The sequence below is a fragment of the Ictidomys tridecemlineatus genome, chromosome 10 (assembly GCF_052094955.1).
Source record: "Ictidomys tridecemlineatus isolate mIctTri1 chromosome 10, mIctTri1.hap1, whole genome shotgun sequence".
Taxonomy (NCBI): Eukaryota; Metazoa; Chordata; class Mammalia; order Rodentia; family Sciuridae; genus Ictidomys; species Ictidomys tridecemlineatus.
Window position 1 is genome coordinate 51,228,815 of NC_135486.1, and position 23,087 is coordinate 51,251,901.

The 23,087-nt window shown below is 36.9% G+C and overlaps 1 protein-coding gene across 2 annotated transcripts in view; it reads right to left on the bottom strand.

The window, feature by feature from the left end:
* LOC144367248 (uncharacterized) overlaps positions 1 to 19,298 on the bottom strand; it is a 77,564-nt gene extending 58,266 nt beyond the window's left edge. For both annotated transcript variants that reach the window (XM_078022910.1, XM_078022911.1), the window contains exon 1: positions 18,149 to 19,298. In XM_078022910.1, coding sequence (XP_077879036.1) covers positions 18,150 to 19,283 — 1,134 coding nt within the window. In that variant the 5' untranslated portion in view covers positions 19,284 to 19,298 and the 3' untranslated portion in view covers position 18,149. The remainder of the gene's footprint in view (positions 1 to 18,148) is intronic.
* Between the last annotated feature and the right edge of the window lie 3,789 nt (positions 19,299 to 23,087).

Below are 23,087 nucleotides of genomic sequence, written 5' to 3' on the forward strand. Positions count from 1 at the left end.
TAAAAGGTAAAATAAGAAGAGGCCACATGAGGCTGAGGCAGGAGGATCACAAGTTGAAGGCTAGCCTGGGCAAACTTAGTAAGATTCTGTCTCAAAATTTAAAAATAAATGAAAAGAACTGTGGATGTAGCTGAATGGTTAAAAAAAAAAAAAAAACAACCTGAGTTCAATCCCCAGTACCTAAAAAGAAAGTCATATAAAGTAAGAGCAAGGCTTTTTTTTTTTTTTAAGTTTTGCAGACTCTGATTTGAATCTCAGCTGTCATTTACCAATGATACAACTTTAGCTAAATTGCTTTAAGCATTCTTTCTAAGCTTTGGTTTCCTTTACTGTAAAAGAATAATGAGGACATTAATCTCATGGTTTATTCTAATCCATTAAATGAAATGACAAATGCCTCATCTGCCTTTAGATGCTTATTAACAAACAGTAGCAACTACTTGTCAATATCTTCTTATTTTATCTAAGGAATGCTAAAAGTTATCTTACGTATAGTTGGTAAGTCCACTTAGTTTGCATCAATGTGGACAAATATGATCATAAGGTTAGCTTTCAGAGATGCTCCACTTTACCAAAAAGAATTCATACCCTGTACCAGGTAAGTGTTGGATCTTCATCTATCAAGATCTGAATCAGTGAAGAAAATGTATACCAATTCTGGGGGGATCAAAACTTAGTCTTTAAACAGTGAATTAAGTTTTAATATTTGCACTGCACTAACATGAAATACAATAATTTCTCTAAAAGCACTTTACTTTTTTCCATTTCATTTATGTAAAATTTAAAAGCTGATTTTTTTCATCTTCAGATAACTAACTTACAAATGGACTTATGTCAACTTGATTTTTAGTATAGAAATTGATTTTGATTTTTTTTTTTTCTCAGCACACATCTGTAATCACAGAGACTCAGGAGACAGAAACAGGAGGACCACAAGTTCAAGGCCAGTCTCAGGAATTTAGCAAAACCCTATCTCAAAATAAAAAATGAAAAGGGGGTAGGGATATAGCTCAGTGGTAAAAGTATCCCTGGGTTCAATTACCCATAACAACAACAACAAAAAAAAAAAAGTCTAACTAAACAGAAATGTATCATTTATAACAAAAGTAGGACATGGCCCAGGGCTGTGGTACTCCCCTATAATCCCAGTGGCTCGAGAGGCTGAGACAGGAGGATCATGAGTTCAAAGCCAGCCTCAGCAACAGCGAAGTGCTAAGCAACTCATTGAGACTCTCTCTCTAAAAAAAATATAAAATATGGCTGGAGATGTGGCTCAGGGGTCCAGTGTCCCCGAGTTCAATCCCTATTATCAAAAAAAAAAAAAAAAGTAGTACATGGCAGGAGAGTCACATCTTCATTTAAATACAAAACATTTCAATATTTTAAACATGTTCAGCATATTTATAAAAGTAGTAAGTCAGCTCAATCTTACAAAAATTTAAAGCTTAACCAGTGATTCTGATCCCTAGAGACATTTTGATTGTCACTACTAGAGCAAAAAGTTGAAGAGTATACTATTGGAATCTAGTAGAGACCAGGGATACTGCTAAACATCATATAGTTCACAGGACAGCCCACAACACAAAATTATCTCAACCCAGATATTCATAGTGCTGTGACTCAATCTCTGATTTTGAGGTAGATATTGATTATTGTGGGGAAAAAACATTAAAATCTCTTTCAAAAGACAAAAGAATATCATTTTCCCAGCATCAAATATATAATATATAGAAAAGTTATATTAAAATATTTTTTAATTTTTAAATTTTATTATGAACAAATTTATATTTATATAATTATTTTATTATACATAAAAATATTAAAATATAGTTTTATTATATAATTTTCCCACTAAATAGTCTTGTCACTTTTGCTGAAAATCAACTGAGCAGGCTCAGTGGTAGAGCACTTGTCTAGCATGCATGAGACCTTGGGCTCAATCCCCAGCACTGTGAAAGAAAGTGGGGGGAAAGAAGAGAAAGAAAAAATCAATTGACCTAAATATGTACGTTTACTTTTGAGTTGCTATTGTATTCACTGGTCTGTCCTTACACCAATACTACACTGTTTTGATTACTGCAGCTTTTCAGTAAGTATTAAAATTGGGAAATATGAGTCCTTCAATCTTGTTGTTTTTAGAGATTACTTTGGTTATGGGGCTGAGTTGTGGCTCAGTGGTAGAACCCAGTGCCTGGCATGTGTGAGGCACTGGGTTCAATTCTCTGCACCACATATAAACTAAAAAATAAATAAAGGTCCATCAATAACTAATAAAATTAAAAGATGGGATTCCTTAAAGCTCCACATGAATCTATGATGAGTTTTTCTAGTTCTGAAAAAAAAAATCAAATCATTGGGATTTGGATAGGGACTGCACTGTATCTGTTATATAACCTGGAGTGGTATTATTACATTAATAAAAAGTCTTTCAATTCATGAGCACAGATCTTTTCATTTGTTTAGATCATCTTTTCTTTCAAAAAATGTTGTAGTGTTCAAGTCTTCCACCTCCTTGGTAAAATTTATTCCTAGGTATTTTATTCCTTTAGATGTTATTTTAAATAGAATTGCTTTTCCTAATTTCCTTTTTGGATGATTCCTTGCTGCTGTATAGAAACAAAACTGATTTTTACATGCTAATCTCATACAACTTTGCTAAATTCATTTATTAGCTCCAGTAGCTTACTGTGTATTCTTTGCATATATTTAACATTTATATGCAAGTTTTCTTCTATATCTATCAGTTCATCTAAATAAAGGGAGATATGAATGAGATCAAAGGAAAACACTAAAAAGTTTAAGTCCTTACCCTCAATACCACAGAATGTAGCCTTATTTAGAAATAGGGGTATGGTAAGTCTGAAATTTATAAGACAGATCTTTTTACTAAAGATGGAATAGGGTGACAGATCCTTAATCCAATATGGCTGGTATTCTTTTAAGAGGAAAATGTTATATTTATACAGAGGTACGAGGAACAGGTTGTCATGTGGCCACAGAAGCAGAAGACTGCTATAAGTCAAAAAATGACAAGGTCTGCCAAACACCAGAAGTTAGAAAATAAAAGAAAGGAATTCTGAATCAAGACTATCAATAGGAATCCTGCCCGAGTTTCCAGCCTACTGGCCTGCCCTGCTTTTTTTTTTTTTTTTTTTTGGCAGTACTAGCTGAGGATTAAGCTTTCTACCACCGAGTCACACCCCAGCCATTTTCATTTTAAGGCAGGGTCTTCTTAGGTGCCCAGGTTGACTATGAATTTGCAATCCTCCTGCCTCAGCCTTCCAAATAGGTGGGATTATAGGCATGCACCATCATACCCAGGTTTTGCTACAAACTTCAAACATTCGATTCAACATCAGCTCATGTGAATTTCCAGACGGCTGATCTGTCTTATAAATTTCAGACTTACCATACCCCACAATTATGTGAACCAATTCCAAATCCATAAATTCTCTAAACTTAGTATGGTAATTCTCAAAAGGAGGCAAGTGATTATTAATCCCATTTTGCAGAAAAGAAAATGAGATTTGGGACAGTCAAGGTTTCACAGTAAATAACAGCTTTGGGGTCAATGCTGAGCCTAAACTTGACTACCTGTCCCCCAAATGAATACACCATGCAAAAGTGCATATCCAGAAAACTAGAAAATAAAGTATTAGAAGAGATTTCCCTTGAAGTAAAATAATACTTTACTAGAACAATATAAAGTTAACACTGACATGAGATCTATTGCACAGCTGGGTGACTAGAGTTAATAATAACATTCATTACAGGGGCTGGGGATGTGGCTCAAGCAGTAGCGCGCTCGCCTGGCAGGCGCACGGTGCTGGGTTCGATCCTCAGCACCACATACAAATAAAGATGTTGTGTCCACCGAAAACTGAAAAAAAAATATTAAAAAATTCATTAAAAAAAAAAAGAAGATTCCTATACATTACTTTGTAAAAAATAAATAAATAATAAATAAGTAAATAACATTCATTATATATTTCAAACTAACAATAAATTTCAAATTATCACCAACAAAATAATATAGAGGTAATAGATAAATTAGTTTGATTTTTAATCATTCCACATTATATACTATATATATCACACTGTACTACAAAAATATAATACAATTATGACTTGCCAATTAAAAAACACTAGAGGCTTGTAGTGTCTATCTGTAATCCCAGTTATTCAGGAGGCTGAGGCAAGAGGATCACAAATTTTAGGCCAGCCTAGAGCTGTCTCAAAATAAAAAATTAAAATGGCTAGGGATAGCTTAGTGGTAGAGTGCCTCTGTGTTCAATTCTTAGCACCAAAGGAAAAGGAAAATAAATTATATATATACACATATGCACACATAAATAAATAAATATATCTCATATATATATATATATATATATATATATATGAGATACATACACACACAGGATGGAGGGTACAACGCAGTGGTTGAATGTATACTTAGCATATGCAAGACACTGGGTTCGATACCCAGCACTTAAAAAAAAAAAAAAAAGTTTAACATTTAAAAAGGATAAAATAGCATTGGTGATCTGCTGTAACTAAGAGACACAAATATCAGAGGAAATTTTAAATATTTTTTGAGAAAGAAATTATTTAGAAGGGAATCAACCACAAATATATGAAATGGTCCCTGCCCTCCTGGTCCATGTACTGCTCTACTGCTCTTTTAAAACTGATGGATGCCTCTTTCCCGCTGAACTAAGCATCCGGGAATAGGTTATGTCCAAGCACATCTTTACTTATTTAAAAGCGATTTTTCAGGATCTCTTTTATTGGCCCATTTTACTAGCTTTGGATTTACAAAAAAGAATCATACCAGACTTAGCCCCTAATAAGCAGGAGCCTAGTCTTAATTCTAAGAGGAACAGAAGACACGGAAGCAGGCTAAGCTGATCAAACCTGAATTTCAGAATGATCTTTCTGACTACTGCACAGATAACAGATTGAATGGGGACAATCGACCAATACAAAAAATTATAGAAGATTCAGAAAAATATATGTAAAAATGTAACACAGGACAAAACAGATACAAGGCTCTTAATACAAATGTTCTCTATAAAAATCCCAGAAGTTGCCAGGGAAGCAAATGTCATCCTAAAACAAAGAAAAATGAAGTCATTTATGAAGTCATTAAAAATGATGAAAACTGTTTCCAACCAATGGCAAAGCCACTAACAAAAAATGAATTTTGAGAAGGATACTGACTGGAAAAAGACATGAGAGAACTTAATGAGGTGGTAAGTATGTTCTATATCCAACCTGGTTGATAGCTAGACAGAGTCGTATACACACCAAGCTGGATGTTTACTAATGATTTATGGCCTTTAGTTTTATATAAATTATACCTTCTAGGGTTTAAACAGAAACACAAAAAGTGATAGTCTTACTGCCTCCAAGAATTACTGAGTCTGAATGTGTGAAGCCTAGAAATCCTGAAGCCTTCCTGCTTCCAAGATGAAGATGAAACAAAATACCAAAGACGACAAATAGACACAGGGGCTCAAAAACGGTGAGCTGTTTGTTGAGTGTTGCCATGTGGAGCCTACACTACCTCTAGACTTCCAATTATATGAAATATTTTTTTTTACTAACATTTAAGCACTTGAAGTCTAGTACTTGCAACTAAAGATATTTTAGCTGCAATAATCAGTTAATAATTGGAGAAAACTAACAAAGATGAGATTAGTAGGAGGTTAAAAAAAAAATCATCTGAGAGCTGGGGTTATGGCTCAGTGGTAGAGCATTGCCAAGCATGCGTGAAGCACTGGGTTCAATCCCGGCACCACATAAAAATAAACAAAATAAAAGGTATTGTGTCCAACTACAACTGAAAAAAAATATTTTTAAAAAATCATCTGAAATAAATAATGCTCCTAGAAAAACTAATGAGGCCTGAGTTCTTTGGCAAAAATGACTTTTTTTTCTGTTACTGGGAATGGAGTCCAATATCTCATTTCAAGCTAGGTAACACTCTTACCGCTGAGCTATATCCCCAGGCCTTTTTGAGACAAGGTCTCACTAAATTGCCCAAGCTAACCTCGAATTTTCAATCTTCTAGCCTCAGCCCCCTGAGCAGCCACCATGCCGAGATTAAAAATTACTTTATCATACTGGAAAAGTTCACCAGAAAGGTGAAAAATATATAGCTTCCTGCTACTTTGCAATTTTGTCAGAAAAAAAATAAGCAATCAACACGTGATTTATTTTTCATCCATTCTAAGTATTTAACACACAGTTGCAACCATAACATGAACATTTTCATAATTTTGTCTCATTTTGCAAGATTAAATCCATATAAAGGCTTCTCTCCCCATCCCTACAACACACTGAAATATTCCACATTAATTCATTCTATATGGCCTTCTTCTTGTACCAATCATTTTGAGAAAATAAATATATGAAATCACAAGGGAAAATACATTCAAACATTAACATGCAATTCACTTCATAAAGTTAACCATTACAGAGAGACCCAAGAACTTACAGTTAAAAATCAATGGCATTAATTGGGCACAGTGGCACATGCCTGTAATCCCAGCAGCACAGGAGACTAAGGCAGGAGGATCAAGAGTTCAAAGCCAGCCTCAGCAATAGTGGGGCACTAAGCAACTCAATGAGACCCTGTCTCTAAAATACAAAAAGGGATGGGGATGTGGCTCAGTGGTCGAGTGCCTCTGAGTTCAATCTCCAGTCACCAGCAGCCCCCCAAAAAAAATCACTGCATTAGACTGCCTGAGATGGGATCCCAATTCCACTGTTTACTAGCTGGGTGGACTGAGCAAGTTCCTCATCACTTTGCCTCAGTTTCCTCATCTAGAAAATTGGTATAAAAACAATTGGAAATTTATAAGCTGTTGGAGGAGTAACAGATGAGTCCATATGTAAGCTTTTCAGGCAGTTAAGAACTCAATAATTATTAGCTATTATATTTTAAAAACTCTTAAGCAAATGGGAATATAAACACCAACATTGGAAATAAGTTAATTACTAAAGAAAAACTTTAAACACAAGCTTTATGCTTTAAAAACAAAAATTAGAACAGATGTATTTATGATAATATGTAGCATACAATTTTAAATAATAAAAATTATGCAGCTAATTTCTAAACACATAAGAACTTTTGTAAAGGTACTACGTCAAAACCTAATAAACTAGGAACTAATGCATTATTGAACTTTACTAAAGATGAAATTTAAAAATCTGAATGAAAAACAAAAAAAGGAAAACCCAGTACTATAAAAGGACCAATTCTCTTGCCTACCCATATTAATCGATTCATTAATATAATGCTAATAAAAATCCCAAAGGGTTTTGAGGGGATACCATTTTCTTTTTTATTTCATTTTTATTGGCTTTAATTGACATAATCCAAAAACTAATCTGAAAACATTAAACAGAATAGCAAATCAAACTTTGAAAAATAAGAAAACAGGGGTTGGGGTTTTAGTCAGTGGTGGAGTACTTGCCTGGCACATGTGAGGCACTAAGTTCAATCCTCAGCACCACAAAAATATAAATAAAAAGGGTATTGTGTCTGACTGCAACTAAAAATTTTTTTAAATAAGAAAATAAAGAATAATTCATCAATAAAAGGGCTAGAGGTGTAGCTCAGTGGTAGAGCACTTACCTAGCATACCGGAGGCACTGGGTTCCATCCTCAACACCACCAAAAACAACAAAAAATCATGAAATAGTAGTATAAAACTAACTAATGAGTCCAGAAATAGATTTATGGGAATTCAGTATGCAACAAATAAAGTATGTCAAATCAATGGGAAAGGATTCAAGAAAATATATTTAACATATAACGTGTGTGTGTTTGTGTCTGTGTGTGTATATATACATATATATAATATATATATATGTATATATAAACATTTATATTTAGATAACCACCTTTCATTTTACACCAAAATTAATTTCTGGTAGCTTAAATTTAAACATAAATTAAGCCACAAGTGTTGAAGAAGGAAACATAGGTAAATACATATGTAATTTTAGGTTAGGGAAAGACGACATAAAAGGCAAAAACTATAGAACAGTGGATCTAGCTTGAAATTTTAAAACTTTCGTACCAAAACAAAATTAAAACACAAGTGACAAATTTAGTAGATACATGCATTAGACTTTACATCATGGCCTCCAATTAACCACACCTCTTGATACGTCCTTTTTTGTCTCCTCCAGCACTGACTCAGGACTTAACCATATGACTTGCACTGACAAGGAGACATAAGCAAACAGGATATAAGGGAAAGTTTAATAAGAACTTGCATAAATTCTGGGATAAGGTCTCCTCAGAAGGATGCTACTACTAAGGGAGAGATAGAGGAAGGGAGGAGGCAGACACACACATCAGATGAACACAGCCAGGCAAATAAAAACACACAAGTAAGTCCAGGTTAGACCAAAAGTACTGTCCAGCCAACCTATACAATATTTCACTAGTTTTGAGGTGGGTTTTTAAATAGTAGTAGAAAACTGATATACTATATATACATCATAAGAGGCTAATATCCTTAAGACATTATACATCATTATAAGAAAAACTAAATCTCCTACTAGGAAAATAATACATAAACAGATATTCACAGAAAAACAAGATGCCCAATAGACACTGCATGAAGAAATGTTTAACCCTACTAGCAAAAAAGTACAAATTAATACAATAAGGCCTTTTCCTATCAGACTGGCAAAGATTAAAAAGGCTGATGATAATGTCCAGAGTTGGAGAGAATAATTCCCTTCATTATAGTAATTTCGCTTCATTCACTATTCCTTCAAAGACTTAACCGCACATTCACAGAGACCTGTGCTGGGAAATAGGAATACAGTCAGAGATCAGGCAGGACCTTAAAAAAATTGATTTTATTATTAAATTTGGAGTTTATTCTAGAAGTAAGATGCCATTGAAGGCTTTAGGATGGGAATAAAAATAGTTGTTTTCCACTTCAAGATCACTCTGACTTATGCATGAAGAACAAGGGACAAGAATGGAAATAAAGAAACACTAACTGTTCACGTAAGAGCTAACAGTATTATAGAGTTTAAATACTGTCAGTGAGATGGACTGACACAAATGAAGTACACCCGGCAGGACAACAATCAGACACAGACAAGAGAAAGGAAAGGAAAAAATGCACAATACTACTTCTTGATTTTACTTCTAAAACTTTATCCTAAAATATAATCAGATATGAAAACAAAGACATATATATTCATATATTTTTTTCAATTAAGTGGTTTTCATAATGACAAAAATAGTGAGAACAAATCTAAAAGTTCATAAGCAATAAGTAGTCATCCATCCAAAGCAATGAAATACCATTCAGTCACCTAAAATTATATAGATCTATAGTATGTACAAATGAGCACAATATGATACAATTCCATGTTTAAATAGTACAATGTCACTTTATTCATTCACAAGCACATATAATTTCAAATACATTCCAAAAAAAATCTAGAAAGCTTTATATCTAAATGTTCAAATTCTTTATCATTTTGGATTTGAGTTTTTAACATCATTATACTTTCCACGCCTTTTAAAATCTATGCAAAATCTATGCTATTTTAAAATGAAAAGAAAAATTTAAAATGGACAATCATAACTGGTTCATTTTCTAAAAATAGTACAAATACAAATTTTAAGGAGACTACAAAGAAAAGTTTTAAATGAACACTTAAAATTCACAAATCGTAAGTTAAAAGCTCAATAGCTACAATTTTACTTACCATACCACTCTAATATGAATCGAAAACTGGAAGGGAGAAGGAAAAGGGAAATCTCAGGACTACAGAACACAAAGCAGACTCAAACACTTGATATTTTGGGCTATGGCTGTGGCTGTGGCTCGGTGGTAGAGCACTTGCCTACCATGTGTGATGCACTCAGTTTGATACTGGCACCACATAAAAATAAACAAAAATAAAGGTACTATGTCCACCTACAATTTTAAAAATAATTTAAAAATTATATTTAATAATTATGAAACCTTCACAAAAACATGCATTCACTGAACTGTAAAACAACATGGACTTCCTTGATATTCGACCTAAAGAATGATTCATTTTATTTTACTTATGTTCTAGCATTCTTCATTAAGTTTCTTCTCCACCAAGTTGACCACACAAATACCAAAAAGGACAACAGACAGAACACTTCTAAAGCACAGTGAAGGGTAGTCATTTTGAATTCTTATCATGAGATATTATCAAAAGTGGATATTCTAAAAGGCCTTCATCACTGGAAAAGTATTCAGCTCATTAAGAAATATCATCATGGCTACTCATTACAGAAAGACAAAATTTTTTACTGGTATGAGACTACTGTAAAAAGACTCAAGAAAATCACCATCTAAATTAAACCATTTTCCAAACACTCTGATGGATTTACTTCATCACATTTTATTGATGGCCTTAGTCATCCTTATTTATAAAAAGAAATCGCTGAAATTAGCAGGAAGATAGGGTTCCAAAATATTTTGGGCCTCTCATGGCACCACTATTAAGATTTCTACTTCAGCCCTCCTACCTGCTCAATGGTTTTATCTCTGATGTTTCTTCTTTAGAAATCATGAATGTCAATATTAACCCAAAGTAATGAAAATGTGAGGAACAAATATAAAAAGCAAATGAGGTTTTCTTCTAATATTATCTAGTCTAATGAATAATTTAAAATAATAATACAAGGACTGGAAGACAGAGGAGTTTGAGATATATTTCACATACCATAAAATTTACCTTTTCTGGGGGAGGGGAGATGAGCAGAAGGATTAATGGGGATTGAATTCAAGGGTACTCTATGACTAAGCTACACTTCCAGTCCTTTTTATTTTTTATTTTGAGATAGTCTCACTAAATTGCCAAGGCTGGCCTTAAACTTATGATCCTCCTGCCTCAGTCTACCAAATCTCTAGGATTATATCTGTGCAACACTAGTTAAAATTTATTATTTTAAAGTTAAAATCCAGTGGCTTTTATTATTCACACAAGGTTGTCCAACCACCACCATTAATTCCAGAACATTTTCATCACGCCCAAATTACATGTCATCTACGTATTTTACAATAGCAGTCACTTCCCATTCCTCCCTCACTCCTGGCAACCATTGATCTACTTCCTCTCTATAGATCTGCCTATTCTGGATATCTCATATAAATGGAATGACACAGTATGTGACCTTTTAGATCTAGCATTCTTCTCTTAGCATGTTTCTACCCATGTGGCATGTGTCAGAATTTTATTCTTTTGATGGCCAATTATTATTTCATTGTATAGATATACCACCACATTTTGATTATCCATTTATCAACTGAAGAACATTTGGGCTGTTTCCATTTTGGGGCCATTATGAATAATCATGCCATAAACGTGTGCATAAGCATTTAGGTGGACTTTTCACCTCTCTGGTGTATATATCTATTAAGTGGAATTGCTGGGTCATAAGATAATTCAATGTTTAAAACTTTAAGGAACTGCCAAGCTGTTTTCTAAAACAGTTGTTTCATTTTACATGGTTTTTCACACTCTTAACACAAACTTAAGAGATGTTAGACGTTCACAGAAGTAGGGTATTTATCCTTACAAAGTCCATTTTGTATGCCAAATGTTATGCCAGGGTTTCTTTTAACTTTCTCAACTCTATGAGGCCGGAATTATCTCAACTTTACAGGAGAAATTCAAATCTAAAAAAAAGTTTGTAACCTATTTTTAAAAATCAGTTTTTTAGTAAATGTCAAATGGAGAATTTGAACCAAGAGTTCACATCAAAGTCTATACTCTTTACCCTACAATGTAACCTCTATACTAAGATATAATAAACACTGCTTCACACCAGAAGGATTCTTTGGGAAAATTATATGCTAATTAAGTTTATTATAATCATTATAAAACAGAGACTTCCCAATATAGATATTTCTAGAAAATATAGGAAGCCTTTTGCATATATTACTCTATCCTCTCTAACATTCTTCCTTTTTAAAATATTTTTTAGTTGTAGATAAACACAATACCTTTATTTCATTTATTCATTTTTATGTGGTGCTGAAGATCAAACCCAGTACCCCACGCATGTAGGCAAGTGCTCTACTACTGAGCTACAACCCCAGCCCTCCAATTTTCTCCTCTAGTGGATGACTTCTACACACAGAGTTACAGGAAACAAAAACTAGCAAGGCATGATAGCTCATACTTATAATTCCAGTTACTCAGGAGGCTGAGAGGATCATAAATTCAAGGTCAGCCTGGGCCATTTAGCAAGAATCTATCTCAAAATAAAAATTAAGGACCTGGATACTAAGGCACTTGTCTGTGATGCCAGCAACTTGGAAGGCTGAAGAAGGAGGATCCCAAATCTAAGGCCAGCCTGGAAAAATCTAATGAGACCCTATCTCTAAACAAAAAAATAAAAGGACTGAGGATGAAGCTCAGTAGTAGAGAGCCTCTGGGTTTAATCCCCGGTGTCAAATGAATAATAACAGAATAAAAATTTGAATTAAAAAGAAGGGCTGGGATATAGCTCAGCTGAGGGAGCACCCCTGGATTCAATCCCCAGTAACACACACACACACACACACACACACACACACACACACACAAATAGAAGACCCTGTCCGAGAAGAATTTACAATGTAAAAAGGTCAAATGGATCCAGATGATCATAAAACAGTATAATAAATGTAATAGAAAAAAATGCAGCATATACAAAAATACACAGGAATGAAAACAGTTTAATCAGGGACTACTTCCCAATCCCAAAAGGCATCACAAGGAAGCCTCTTCTTGTTTCTCTCATCCAGGAAAGTTCATAAGCTTTTATTTGGTGCAGTATCCACTGACATACAGTTTTCAGCTCAGATTCTCTTTTTAACTTTTTTTTTTAAACATTAATACCTTTATTTATTTTTAATTTTTATGTGATGCTAAGGACAGAACCTAGTGCCTCACATATGCTAGGCAAATACACTACCACTAAGCCACAATGCAACCCCTCTCATTAACTTTTATTTCCAGTCAGTTCCATCCATCAATTTCAAAAAGTGGGGATAGAAAAAAAAAAAGGAGGAAAGAAAATCTTAAGCTAGCCCAGGAAGGGTTTAAATACCTTTTTACTAGCCCCCCCCAATGTATGAAAATCGACATCACATTTTTCCAACTCTTATTACATTCATGATAAAAACTGGGTTTATTACAAGTTACACAATCACACGTCTTTTAAGCTGTGTGTAGGATAAATTATCAAAACCATCAATCCAGTAAGGAGTTTTATCTATACCAACCAAATGGTGCCTGCCTAGTTATTTTACTTATTCCAACTGGGCTAACAAGGTATACAAAAGGTTAAAAACCAAGTCCAGTAAAATTTCTCTACTTATCCACACTCCTATTCAAGACTTACTCACTTAATAAATACCTATAATACAATACCGACATTCAAAAAATTAAAGATTTGACTCCTGTTCCAAAAATAAATCTTTGTGGGAGAGTCACACATCCAACAGCTACAAGTATAAATGAAGACCCACAGGGAAAAAGATTACTATTTGCATCTTTTCATGGATATCTCACTTAACACAATTAACAATTCTATGAAATAAAAGGATTTATCTTTTTTTAATCTTTTTTTCTTTAACCAATTTGGTTGAATAACAAGTTAATATATCTAACCTGATCTTTCCAACCTTTAAGTGTACCCAGCTCTAAAATATATTATCAATCATTACCATAAATGAAGGCAACAAAAATCACAATTAGTTTTTCAAGGTCTCTAAACATACACACAGGAAGGAAATTTTAAAAAATGGTTTCCCTCACCTCTAAAATAAAGTTGGACTAGATCACAAATGACTAGGAATTAAGTGACATTCCAGGAACCACTCTTCAGTGCCATTCTCTGAAACCCATGTCTTAAACATACATTACTAATGAACCACAACACTCTTTCCCATCAAACACAGAAGTGCATCAATGTCTTTATCAAAATGGTAGCCATTACCAATTGGAATAAGTAAGCAGAATATAATCTATTTAATATCTTTGAATTAAATAAGGTCCAGATATAAAGCAAACTACCCAAAAGTTTTACCCAACTAATCTAAAACAAAAGTAGGCCTCAAAATAATGAGTGACGTAACTGTATAATGCTAATAGCATACAATGTACTTTCTATTATCATTTTATCTTCATACCCAGTAAAAAATTATCTCTATTTTTACTTATTTTTTAAATATATCAGTGAAATAAGGTGCTTAATTCAAAGTCACGCATCTAGATAAGTGGCTTGATCAACTCCTTTGCAACCCCATTACAACTTCTTTTTTTTTTTAAAACAATTTTTAGTTGTAGATGGACACAATATCTTTATTTTGTTTATTGATTTTTATGTGGTGCTGAGGATAGAACCCAGGGCCTCGAAAGAGCTAGGCGATCGCTCCACTGCTAAGCCACAACCCAGCCCCCCATTACACCTTTTTATGTGAGAAACTTGGAGTAGCTAGTGGAAGCTGTTGGTATTTAAAATGACACAAAAATGTCAATCCAAAATCTTCTGCCCTCTTCTAAGCCACTGGACCATAGACAACTACTTTAGATCAGACAAGCTCCTCTTTTCGTTAAAATAACAACAATAATAATTAAATTTGGAATAATTAATCAATTTTTAAACTCAATCATTTAATAAGACATATGCTGTATTTTGTATACATATATACATTCATTCACACACATACCCTTCAATCAGAAAACACCGTATACTTTTAAAGGATTACATAAATCAAAAATGGAATAGAATCAAAAGCTTGGATGGGATACTAAAAGTATTAAGTTTTTTGGTCTCAACTCCTCCACTGTCCTGCATAATATACTTTTTCATTTCTTTAATGCCAATCTTGAAGCAACATATTAGTAGGTAAATCTATATACAGCATTTTATATGTGTAGAATTGCCTTCTGACTACTTTAGGAATATATTTTTCAATTCCCTTTTCTTTAAGATTACATTACATCACAGTGAACACACTATTCCTAAAATTAAAGTCATTTGAGAGATCTTATCACAGCCTCTTATGCCACAACATATTCATCATTTCCTCTTTTCAGAATTCTGACCAACTTAGTTGGAAATTCCTGCTCAGGCATTCCTGTTTCTGGATGGCTTCTGAGGCATGAGAACTATCCATCATGTAACTTAAAAAGACTCTATTTTAAAAAGCTAACTTTTATAGGACAGTACTTGAAAGCAACTGGGGATTGAACAGAGGGGCTGGCACATATGAGGCAAGGGCTCTACAACTGAGCTACATTTCCAGTCCTTTGTTTTTTTTCATTTTTTATTTTTGAGACAGGGTCCCACTAAGCTGCCCAGGCTGGCCTTGACTTTGTGATCCTTCTGCCTCGACCTCCAGAGTAGCTGAGATGATTACAGGTAGTGACTCACAACTAAAAAGTCCTTTCTTAACCATAAAATATCCCAAAGATTTTTGTTACCAGAACAAGAATCTTTTCCCTCATATTAGAATGTTCTACTTTTGCACACATCTAAGTAACTGCAACAATGGAGTTTTACAAACCACCTACCAAATAATCCAATGGTTTCCAAAGTGTAAATCTGATCCTCTTTTCTACTCTTTAAATTATTCAAAATTAGTCTACAAAGAAGTACTGTAGACTGCCTAAAGAAATATTTCAGACTTCGATACCACATTTTATATTTATGGTCCTGGAAAAACAGCAGTGATTCCCATATTTATATATATATATATATATATATATATATATATATAATAAAACAAGAAGAGCTTTAAAAAAATAGCAGTTATACTTTATCAAACAGGGAACTTTTAAGTGAAGACAATTTAACTGACACAGACATCTATACTATTCTGATTAAACTTTAAAGATCCCCTAAACATCTTTCTTTTTTTCTTTTTGGTTCATCATCTTTGGATTAGATAACTTCGATTGTTTTTATTTTAAAATAGCACACTTTGTTAACAAAGTGTGTTAACAAAGTTTGTTAACAAACTAAGACAAATATAGCCAAAGTTGAAAAAACCATTAACTTATGGTCTGTGAGACCCTATAGCAGCCAGGGGCAGCGGCCCACCAGCCAGAGGTTCAGGAGGCTGAGACAGGAGGATCTGGTGTTCTAAGCCAGCCTCAGCAACAGCAAGGCACTAAGCAACTTAGTGAGACGCCCTCTTTAAATAAAATACAAAATAGAGCTGGGGATGTGGCTCAGTGATTTAGAGTGTCCCTGAGTTCAATCCCCAATACTAAAAAAGAAAAAAAAAAAAAAACCTATAGCAGTAAATCTAAAGCAGAAATCATCAATATGTAGTATTACACAACACAACATTAATATATATATATATATATATATATATATATATATATATATTGTATTAGAGTTCCTGAGTTTTCAAGGACAAGAGTAACATGATCAAAAAAAAAATCACATAGAAAAATTTTATAGATAGATATATAGATATTGTATTAGAGGTTCCTGAGTTTTCAAGGACAAGAGTAACCTGATCAAAAAAAAAAAAAAACCACAAAAATCACCACTCAAAAGTTTTGATGTCATATTTTACCAGATTAATGGTTTCTGGTTTGTATACCATAATTATTTTTAAAACTGACCCATTACATTTGAAAATAACTTGCATGAAATCACAAGTAAAAGGGGTCAGTCGCCTAGGATTAAACAAATTTTTTAAAGCCATCATATATCAAGGGCTGTAAGTTGGTATCAAAAAAATTATAATTCAAATTCATAATAAGTTTAAGTGAAAACATAATAACTATGTTACCAAAAATAAATATTAAAAATAGTTGGAATGTGTTCAACTCTGATAGGTTAAAAAAAAAAAAAAGAAAGCTAAAGTTTAAAATGGAAACTACTTAAATTGATAAAGAATTTCAATGACAGGACTTTTTTGCTAAAGCAACGGAATTTGTAGATTATATCATTCAAAACTCATTGTATTACATTATAAAGATCTTGGCAACGGTTGGCCATTAATCTTTAACACAAAGGAGATTCAAATCCAAATGAACTGTAAGACTATCTCTTCCAGGAGAGAAAAATAGAGTATTTTACTTTATCCACGATTGTTTAACTAAAAGGAAGGCCTTTAAAGATGATAACGCAGAATGGATCAGCTTCAGTCTACCAAGTTCCATTTCTCACGAAGTCTTGCACCAATCCGAAGAGAGGTGGTTATGGACACAAAATAGGCTTAGGAAAGACAGAAAAATCTCCAATGAATGACACACCACATCATGGCTTATTCTCCTACACAATTGGAGAAATAAAAAAGAAAAATATCACACCATATGTTTCACCGTATCAATCAAAAAATAATATACGACGGTACATTCAATTCTTTCCTTTGAGGCTGAAAAAATAATTTAGCTTCTGTTTTATTGATTACATAGAAGAGGGGAAAGCAGTTGCTGCAATGCAACACAGCCTGCCACAGAAGAAGGGGAGAAAAGGGTTTTCCAAACAAAACCCTCCCCCGCCGGGCTTACACACCCCAAACAACTTACTTACCCTAGCCTTTTACTGCCCTCCGCCAGTGTAAACCTAATAAATTCTTTCCCTTCCCCCACCTTAGTAAAATTTCACCTTTCAGTAGCTCCTTCACCTACCCCTACCAGAGGCGCTTTATTACCCGCAGAGATTTCAGACCTTTCAAACTTTTCTTTTTTAATTAAACGAGAGACTTTTTGTACTAAAAGTGCACGAAATTTTTACATATATACGGAAGAATACCTGTTTCCCAGCAACAAGCACGCTTCGATTCTCGAACCCCTCCCCATCTCCCGGGTTTTGCTTGCAAAGGCTGGGGGGGGAGGGAGCCAGGCTCAAATTAAAATTAATAAGGGAAATCCTAGGTGAAAAAAGAGCATTTGAAGGAAAAACGGGAGAACCCCCAAATCAGAGAGATTGGGGTCGTTTACGAGAAAGAGAAATTAGAAGGGACAAAAGGGAGAGGGGGGAGGAAAAGACCAGAGACCCGCGGAGACGCGCCGGGCCGGGAGAGGGAAGGCGGGGTCCGTGGAAAGCGGGGGTCGCGGCTCCCGCGGCACAATGGCCTGCCCGGCCCCCGCCCCGCGCGCCCCTCACCTCATGGTGCCGGCGGCGTGGAAGCTTCCCCAGCAGCCGGGGGACGCCGAGCCGAGGGGGTCTCTCCTCCAGGGGCGGGGACGCAGCTCGGAGACGGGAGACAAGTGTCCGGCTCCTGCTTCGGCGGCCAGAGGGCTACACCATCTCCTCGCACAAAGCCGAGGCGCCGGCCCGGCGTGTGAGAGAAGAGAGCAAGAGAAAGACTGGGGAGGGGGCGGAGAGGCCGAGGCGCGGAGCGGGTCCCCCGGCAGCCGCCGCCTCCCACCGCCTCCTCCGGTTTCTCCTCCTCCTCCCGGAGCTTCCTCGGCCGCTCTCTGAGAGGTGCCCGCCGGGGCCGCGCGCCCGGCTGCCGCTCCACAGGCCCGCGCTCGCCGCGCCCGCCGTCGCCGCCGAGGCCGTGTGCAACCCGCAGCTGCTGCAGTCGCGGGAGGAGAGTCGGGATCGCCGCGAGGAGCCCGGGAGGAGGCGGGGCGCGCGGCGGAGGAACACGCAGGCGCCGCCCTCCTCCCCTCCCTCCCCCGGGGGCGAGGGGGCGGCGCGGGGGGGAGGGGAGGCGGGGGCCGGGCGCACCCCCGCGCTGCCGGCCGGGCCCCCGCCGGACTGCGGAGAGCGGGGAGGGGCGGGCGCGGGCTGGGCGACGGCAGCTGAGGAAAGGCTCTTTGTTGCTTCCCCGCCCCGCCCCCCGAGCCCCCTGCGATCCGTGCTGCTCCCCCAGCCGCTGTCGGCGGGGGTTCCTAGCTCGTGGTTGTCCTTGGCCGTCGGCCCCCCTCCCTGTCGCCTCCAGCTCCTGCTCGGGGAGCTCCCGGGCCTCCTCCGCGGCCGGGATGAGCCGACTAAGACGCCGAGACCTCCCGGGTGCGGGACCCGCGGGCACCGGCTTGAGGAGCCGAGATGCGTGACTGGGCACCCAGCCCATCCGCGGGGCTCCGGGGCTGCTAGCGGCAGAGGGCCCCTGTGCAGGGCTTGTCCTCAGCTCGCCCTGTTGCTTGCTGAGGACCGGGACAAGCGAGTGGGTGGGCATCCCGGTCAGACCCACTGCCCGCCCCCCCGCCGCGCTTTTGCTCCCAGCGATTCCTCCAGGATTTGGGGGCGTTGGAGGGGGGGAAACCATATAAATGTAAAATATGGTCATCATTGTTCGCTCCGTTCCTTTTCTTCCCGAGGAATCCCAACGTGCTGTACCAATTTAATGAGCTGATATGCACACTATGTATAGGGATGACTTCATCCCCCCAAAGGAACGCAGTCAACTCGCGGGAAAACGCAGTCGCGGGGAGACGCGCGGAACCGTGTGCAGCCGCAGGAGTAGAAAAGAAACGCAGCGGGTATAACCTCTATCGTCACCAGCGAAAAGGGAATCCCGGACTGGGGGCGGGGAGGGATGGGAACTAATGATAATTTGAATGTTCTATCATTCACCTAGTCTGAAAATCATCTCCCTTGAAAGGCATACATAAAATACAGGCAAAGCAAACGTTTCAAGTCAAGTGGCGGTAGGGGTGGGGGTCTAGGAAGCCAGAATTTATAGTTGTGGGTTGTTTTTTTTTTTCAGTATCCAAAAACAACTCCTATAATCTAGTGAAAGTTGAAACAGGACAAATTGCAGCCGTTTTGCATTTCAAGGAGAGAAATGTATATTCTATATAAAAGATGACTAGAATGGAAAAGATTTGCAGCTACAGGGTTTCTACTTACTGAAGGCACTAATCCAAAATGGAGGACCTACCTTGACTCCAGGAGTTTTAGTGTGTTAAGAGCCGAGTACAATTCAAAAGATAGTCATGTAAGTTGGAATAATGTACATTTCCAAATGAAAAGTCAACAAGTTATAGTCATCGTTGGTCAATGCCTGACTTGTCTGTAAAAGGACGGTGTTACCCAGTTTTAACTATAAAAAACTTCCTAGATCCAGAGCTCAATACGGAGTTATTTTCTTTTTGGAACTTGCAGCCGCAGACCAACCGCCCTGCAGAAGCAGTGACCTGGAGCGATGGCACAGGACCAGGGTGGCCTCAGGTAATAAAAAGCACGGTGCCTCTGCCTTAAACATAGTGTACTTGAAGAAGACTAATTTCCACCCACATATCTAATTACAGACTACCATCATAGAGCATTTTATTCAAGGATCTCCAAGCACTGAAGAGAAAACAGACTTAGTAGTCAAATATCTTTGTTGCCATATTACCAGTAGAGACAAAATGTAGGGCTCAAGCAACTGAATGAGTTAGTACAATAGGCATGATTAAAAACCATAGCTACTATTAGGTGCACTGTCAATATGTTTACTTATTATAGTTTACAGTGCTTGCACCTCAAGTATTCTCCAAGGAACATTTTCTTGGAGACTTTTCTTGGAAAAAGTATTAAGACATATTGAACCATCTTGGGAGAATATTAAGACATATTCAAACACAAAGTCACATCAGTTTTCTTTTGTACATTCATAGCAATACAGTAAATCCAACAGAGCTTGTGTTTCAGGGAAAACTCTTACAAAGGGCCAAAAGGGGTGGAGAGATTGCTGTAATGACTCAAGCTATCTCCTGCCAGATACAAGAAACAAGGATAAAAATTCCTTACAGATGACTCCATAACCTACTTCTCGTTTGTGAAAGTTAATCCATCCTGAGCTAAATAAGTTATATATCACATCATCTTTATTCTAACAACAAATGTTCCAATGGTATGGGCACCAAATTAAGCAATCCAAGTAGAAAATGCTGTTCTTATTTTCTATGTTTATTAAAAATGTACCAGCCAAGAATTTTGGCTGCCTACAACCATTTCCATCCTTTTGAATGGCAGCCTGCCAGTTTACAAGTTGGTCATACCATAGCCTTTGGATTTAGATATTGCAATGGGTGGCCTGACCTCCAAAGGTCATTCTGTGGAAGGGCAATTTGTTGGCTGTGACAAAATGTTATTGCTTCTTGTTCATATTTGGTTTAACATTCAAAGAGGGCAAAAAGGAAGCTTGAGTTAGGAAATCACAGACTAATTCTGGTCACAAAGGAAACTTTGTGGAATGTGTTACTATATAGAACAAAAGAATTTTAGAGATGGAAGGAATCTTAAGTCCAACCCACTCATTTTTAGAAAGAGGAATGTGAGACCCAGAGAGGTTAATTAACTTGCTCAGAGTCTTGCAGTTCTTTGGTGATAAAACTGGAACTTAAACCCAGGATTTCCAGTCCTTGATCAACTGGTCCTTCTACCATGTCATACCACCTTCTACAGTATAAGTAAGAGTGCCTTAAGAAGGGTAGGAAGTGGGGAGGGAGGGGGAAAGTGCTGGGATTATAGTGTCCATGTATAAATAGGTAACAACAAATTCTTTGAGTATGCACAACTATAATGCACCACTTTAAAAATGTGAAAAAGAGTACATTAAGACAATAAAAACTAAAGGCAATTATCTTCTTATAAACTTTGCTTAAAAATTAAAGTTGGCTTGGCTGAATGGTGAAAACCATTTGAACTCTTCTTATAAAGCTTGCCTGGCCTAAAGCCCAGTGCCTGGCCAATCTCATAGGTGCCCCAACATTTGAGAAGTGAATAAATAAATAAATGATTATGTGAAATAATGACTTCTCTAATATAAAATAAATATAAAAATGTTCATAATAAATGTGTCAATATCCTTTATTATGGGGGGAGCTCTGGGGATCAAAATGAGGGACTTACGTATGCTCAACTAGCACTGTGCCTCTGAACCTCCCCCAGTCGCAACTTTCTTAACACCAAGAATATGGATCTCAACTTTCCCTCATACAAACTTTTCACCCCAGCTTAGTATCACAGTAGGAGGCCTGCTCCAAGCCCTCAGTGTATACCGCCATCGCAAATTGGTCTACACGTCTGTTAGCAGTGTGCACTCAGACGGAAAATGAAACAAAACATGCTTCTGTTGAAGATGGGTTTGCTGCAGGAGTGTTGTCAGTCTAGCTCTGAGGGTTCTCTTGGAATAAGCCTTGTTTAAATTCGTCTGATAGCATCAGTGTAGGCTTGTCCTCCATTTATGGGCATGAGGAGGATGCGTGACTAATGCTACTCAGCAGTCAGGAAATTGGTGCTAAGGTTTGAAGGCACAGTCTTCCCCCATCACCCAATAAAAAAAGGTTCCCCCTGGAATTACTGTGGATGGATGAGGAAAAGGTAGCTTTATAATGAACCTGATTGTATGCTTTCTACATATATCATATAGCAGTGTTGTATTTTCCTTTGTAGCAGTTAGGTTTCAGTGTAATTTTTGGTTTGTCTCCCAAGAATGGGAAAAAATAATGTAGAACATGACATTCTAGCGGGATTGAAGATATTTTTATTACTCCTCTTTCAGCTTTAGCTGCCCATACATAATCTCAGCTCTAAAACATTATCAGGAGACATTAGAGAAAAACTATTTGCCTTTCTGCCATTAGCATTTTTCTTTCATTTGTCATTTATCTAATTTTCCAAATTAGGATTTATTCAGTGAGTTTCATTTCTAAAGTGTCTCTTTACTTAGCTTGATACCATTCCCATAGCTGGAAATGGTATTAGGCTTGCATTAATTGGTAGAAGACATATTCTTTTGGGTTTTTTGTGTGTTTGTTTTGGTGATGGGGATTGAACCAACTGAGCTATATCCCCAGCCCGCAGAAGCCATATTCTATAAAATGCAATGTAACATTTCCACAAAATTCAGCCATGGCTGCTGTTAAAGAATATGGCAGGAGGGCTCCATTTCTAGATAATTGAACCATGGTGCTTTTGAAATTGGTTGAAAAAAAGTAATGTCATAATCTAATTCTGAACGCTTACATTATAAAATCTAGCTGGTACATTGGGAAGAAAACCAGAGTGGTTGACCTCTTTCTTGCATTGAAATGATTTATTTGTCCTATTTACTGTAATCAAACTTGAGAATACCTGTCAATTTTCATGGACATTATGATTAGGT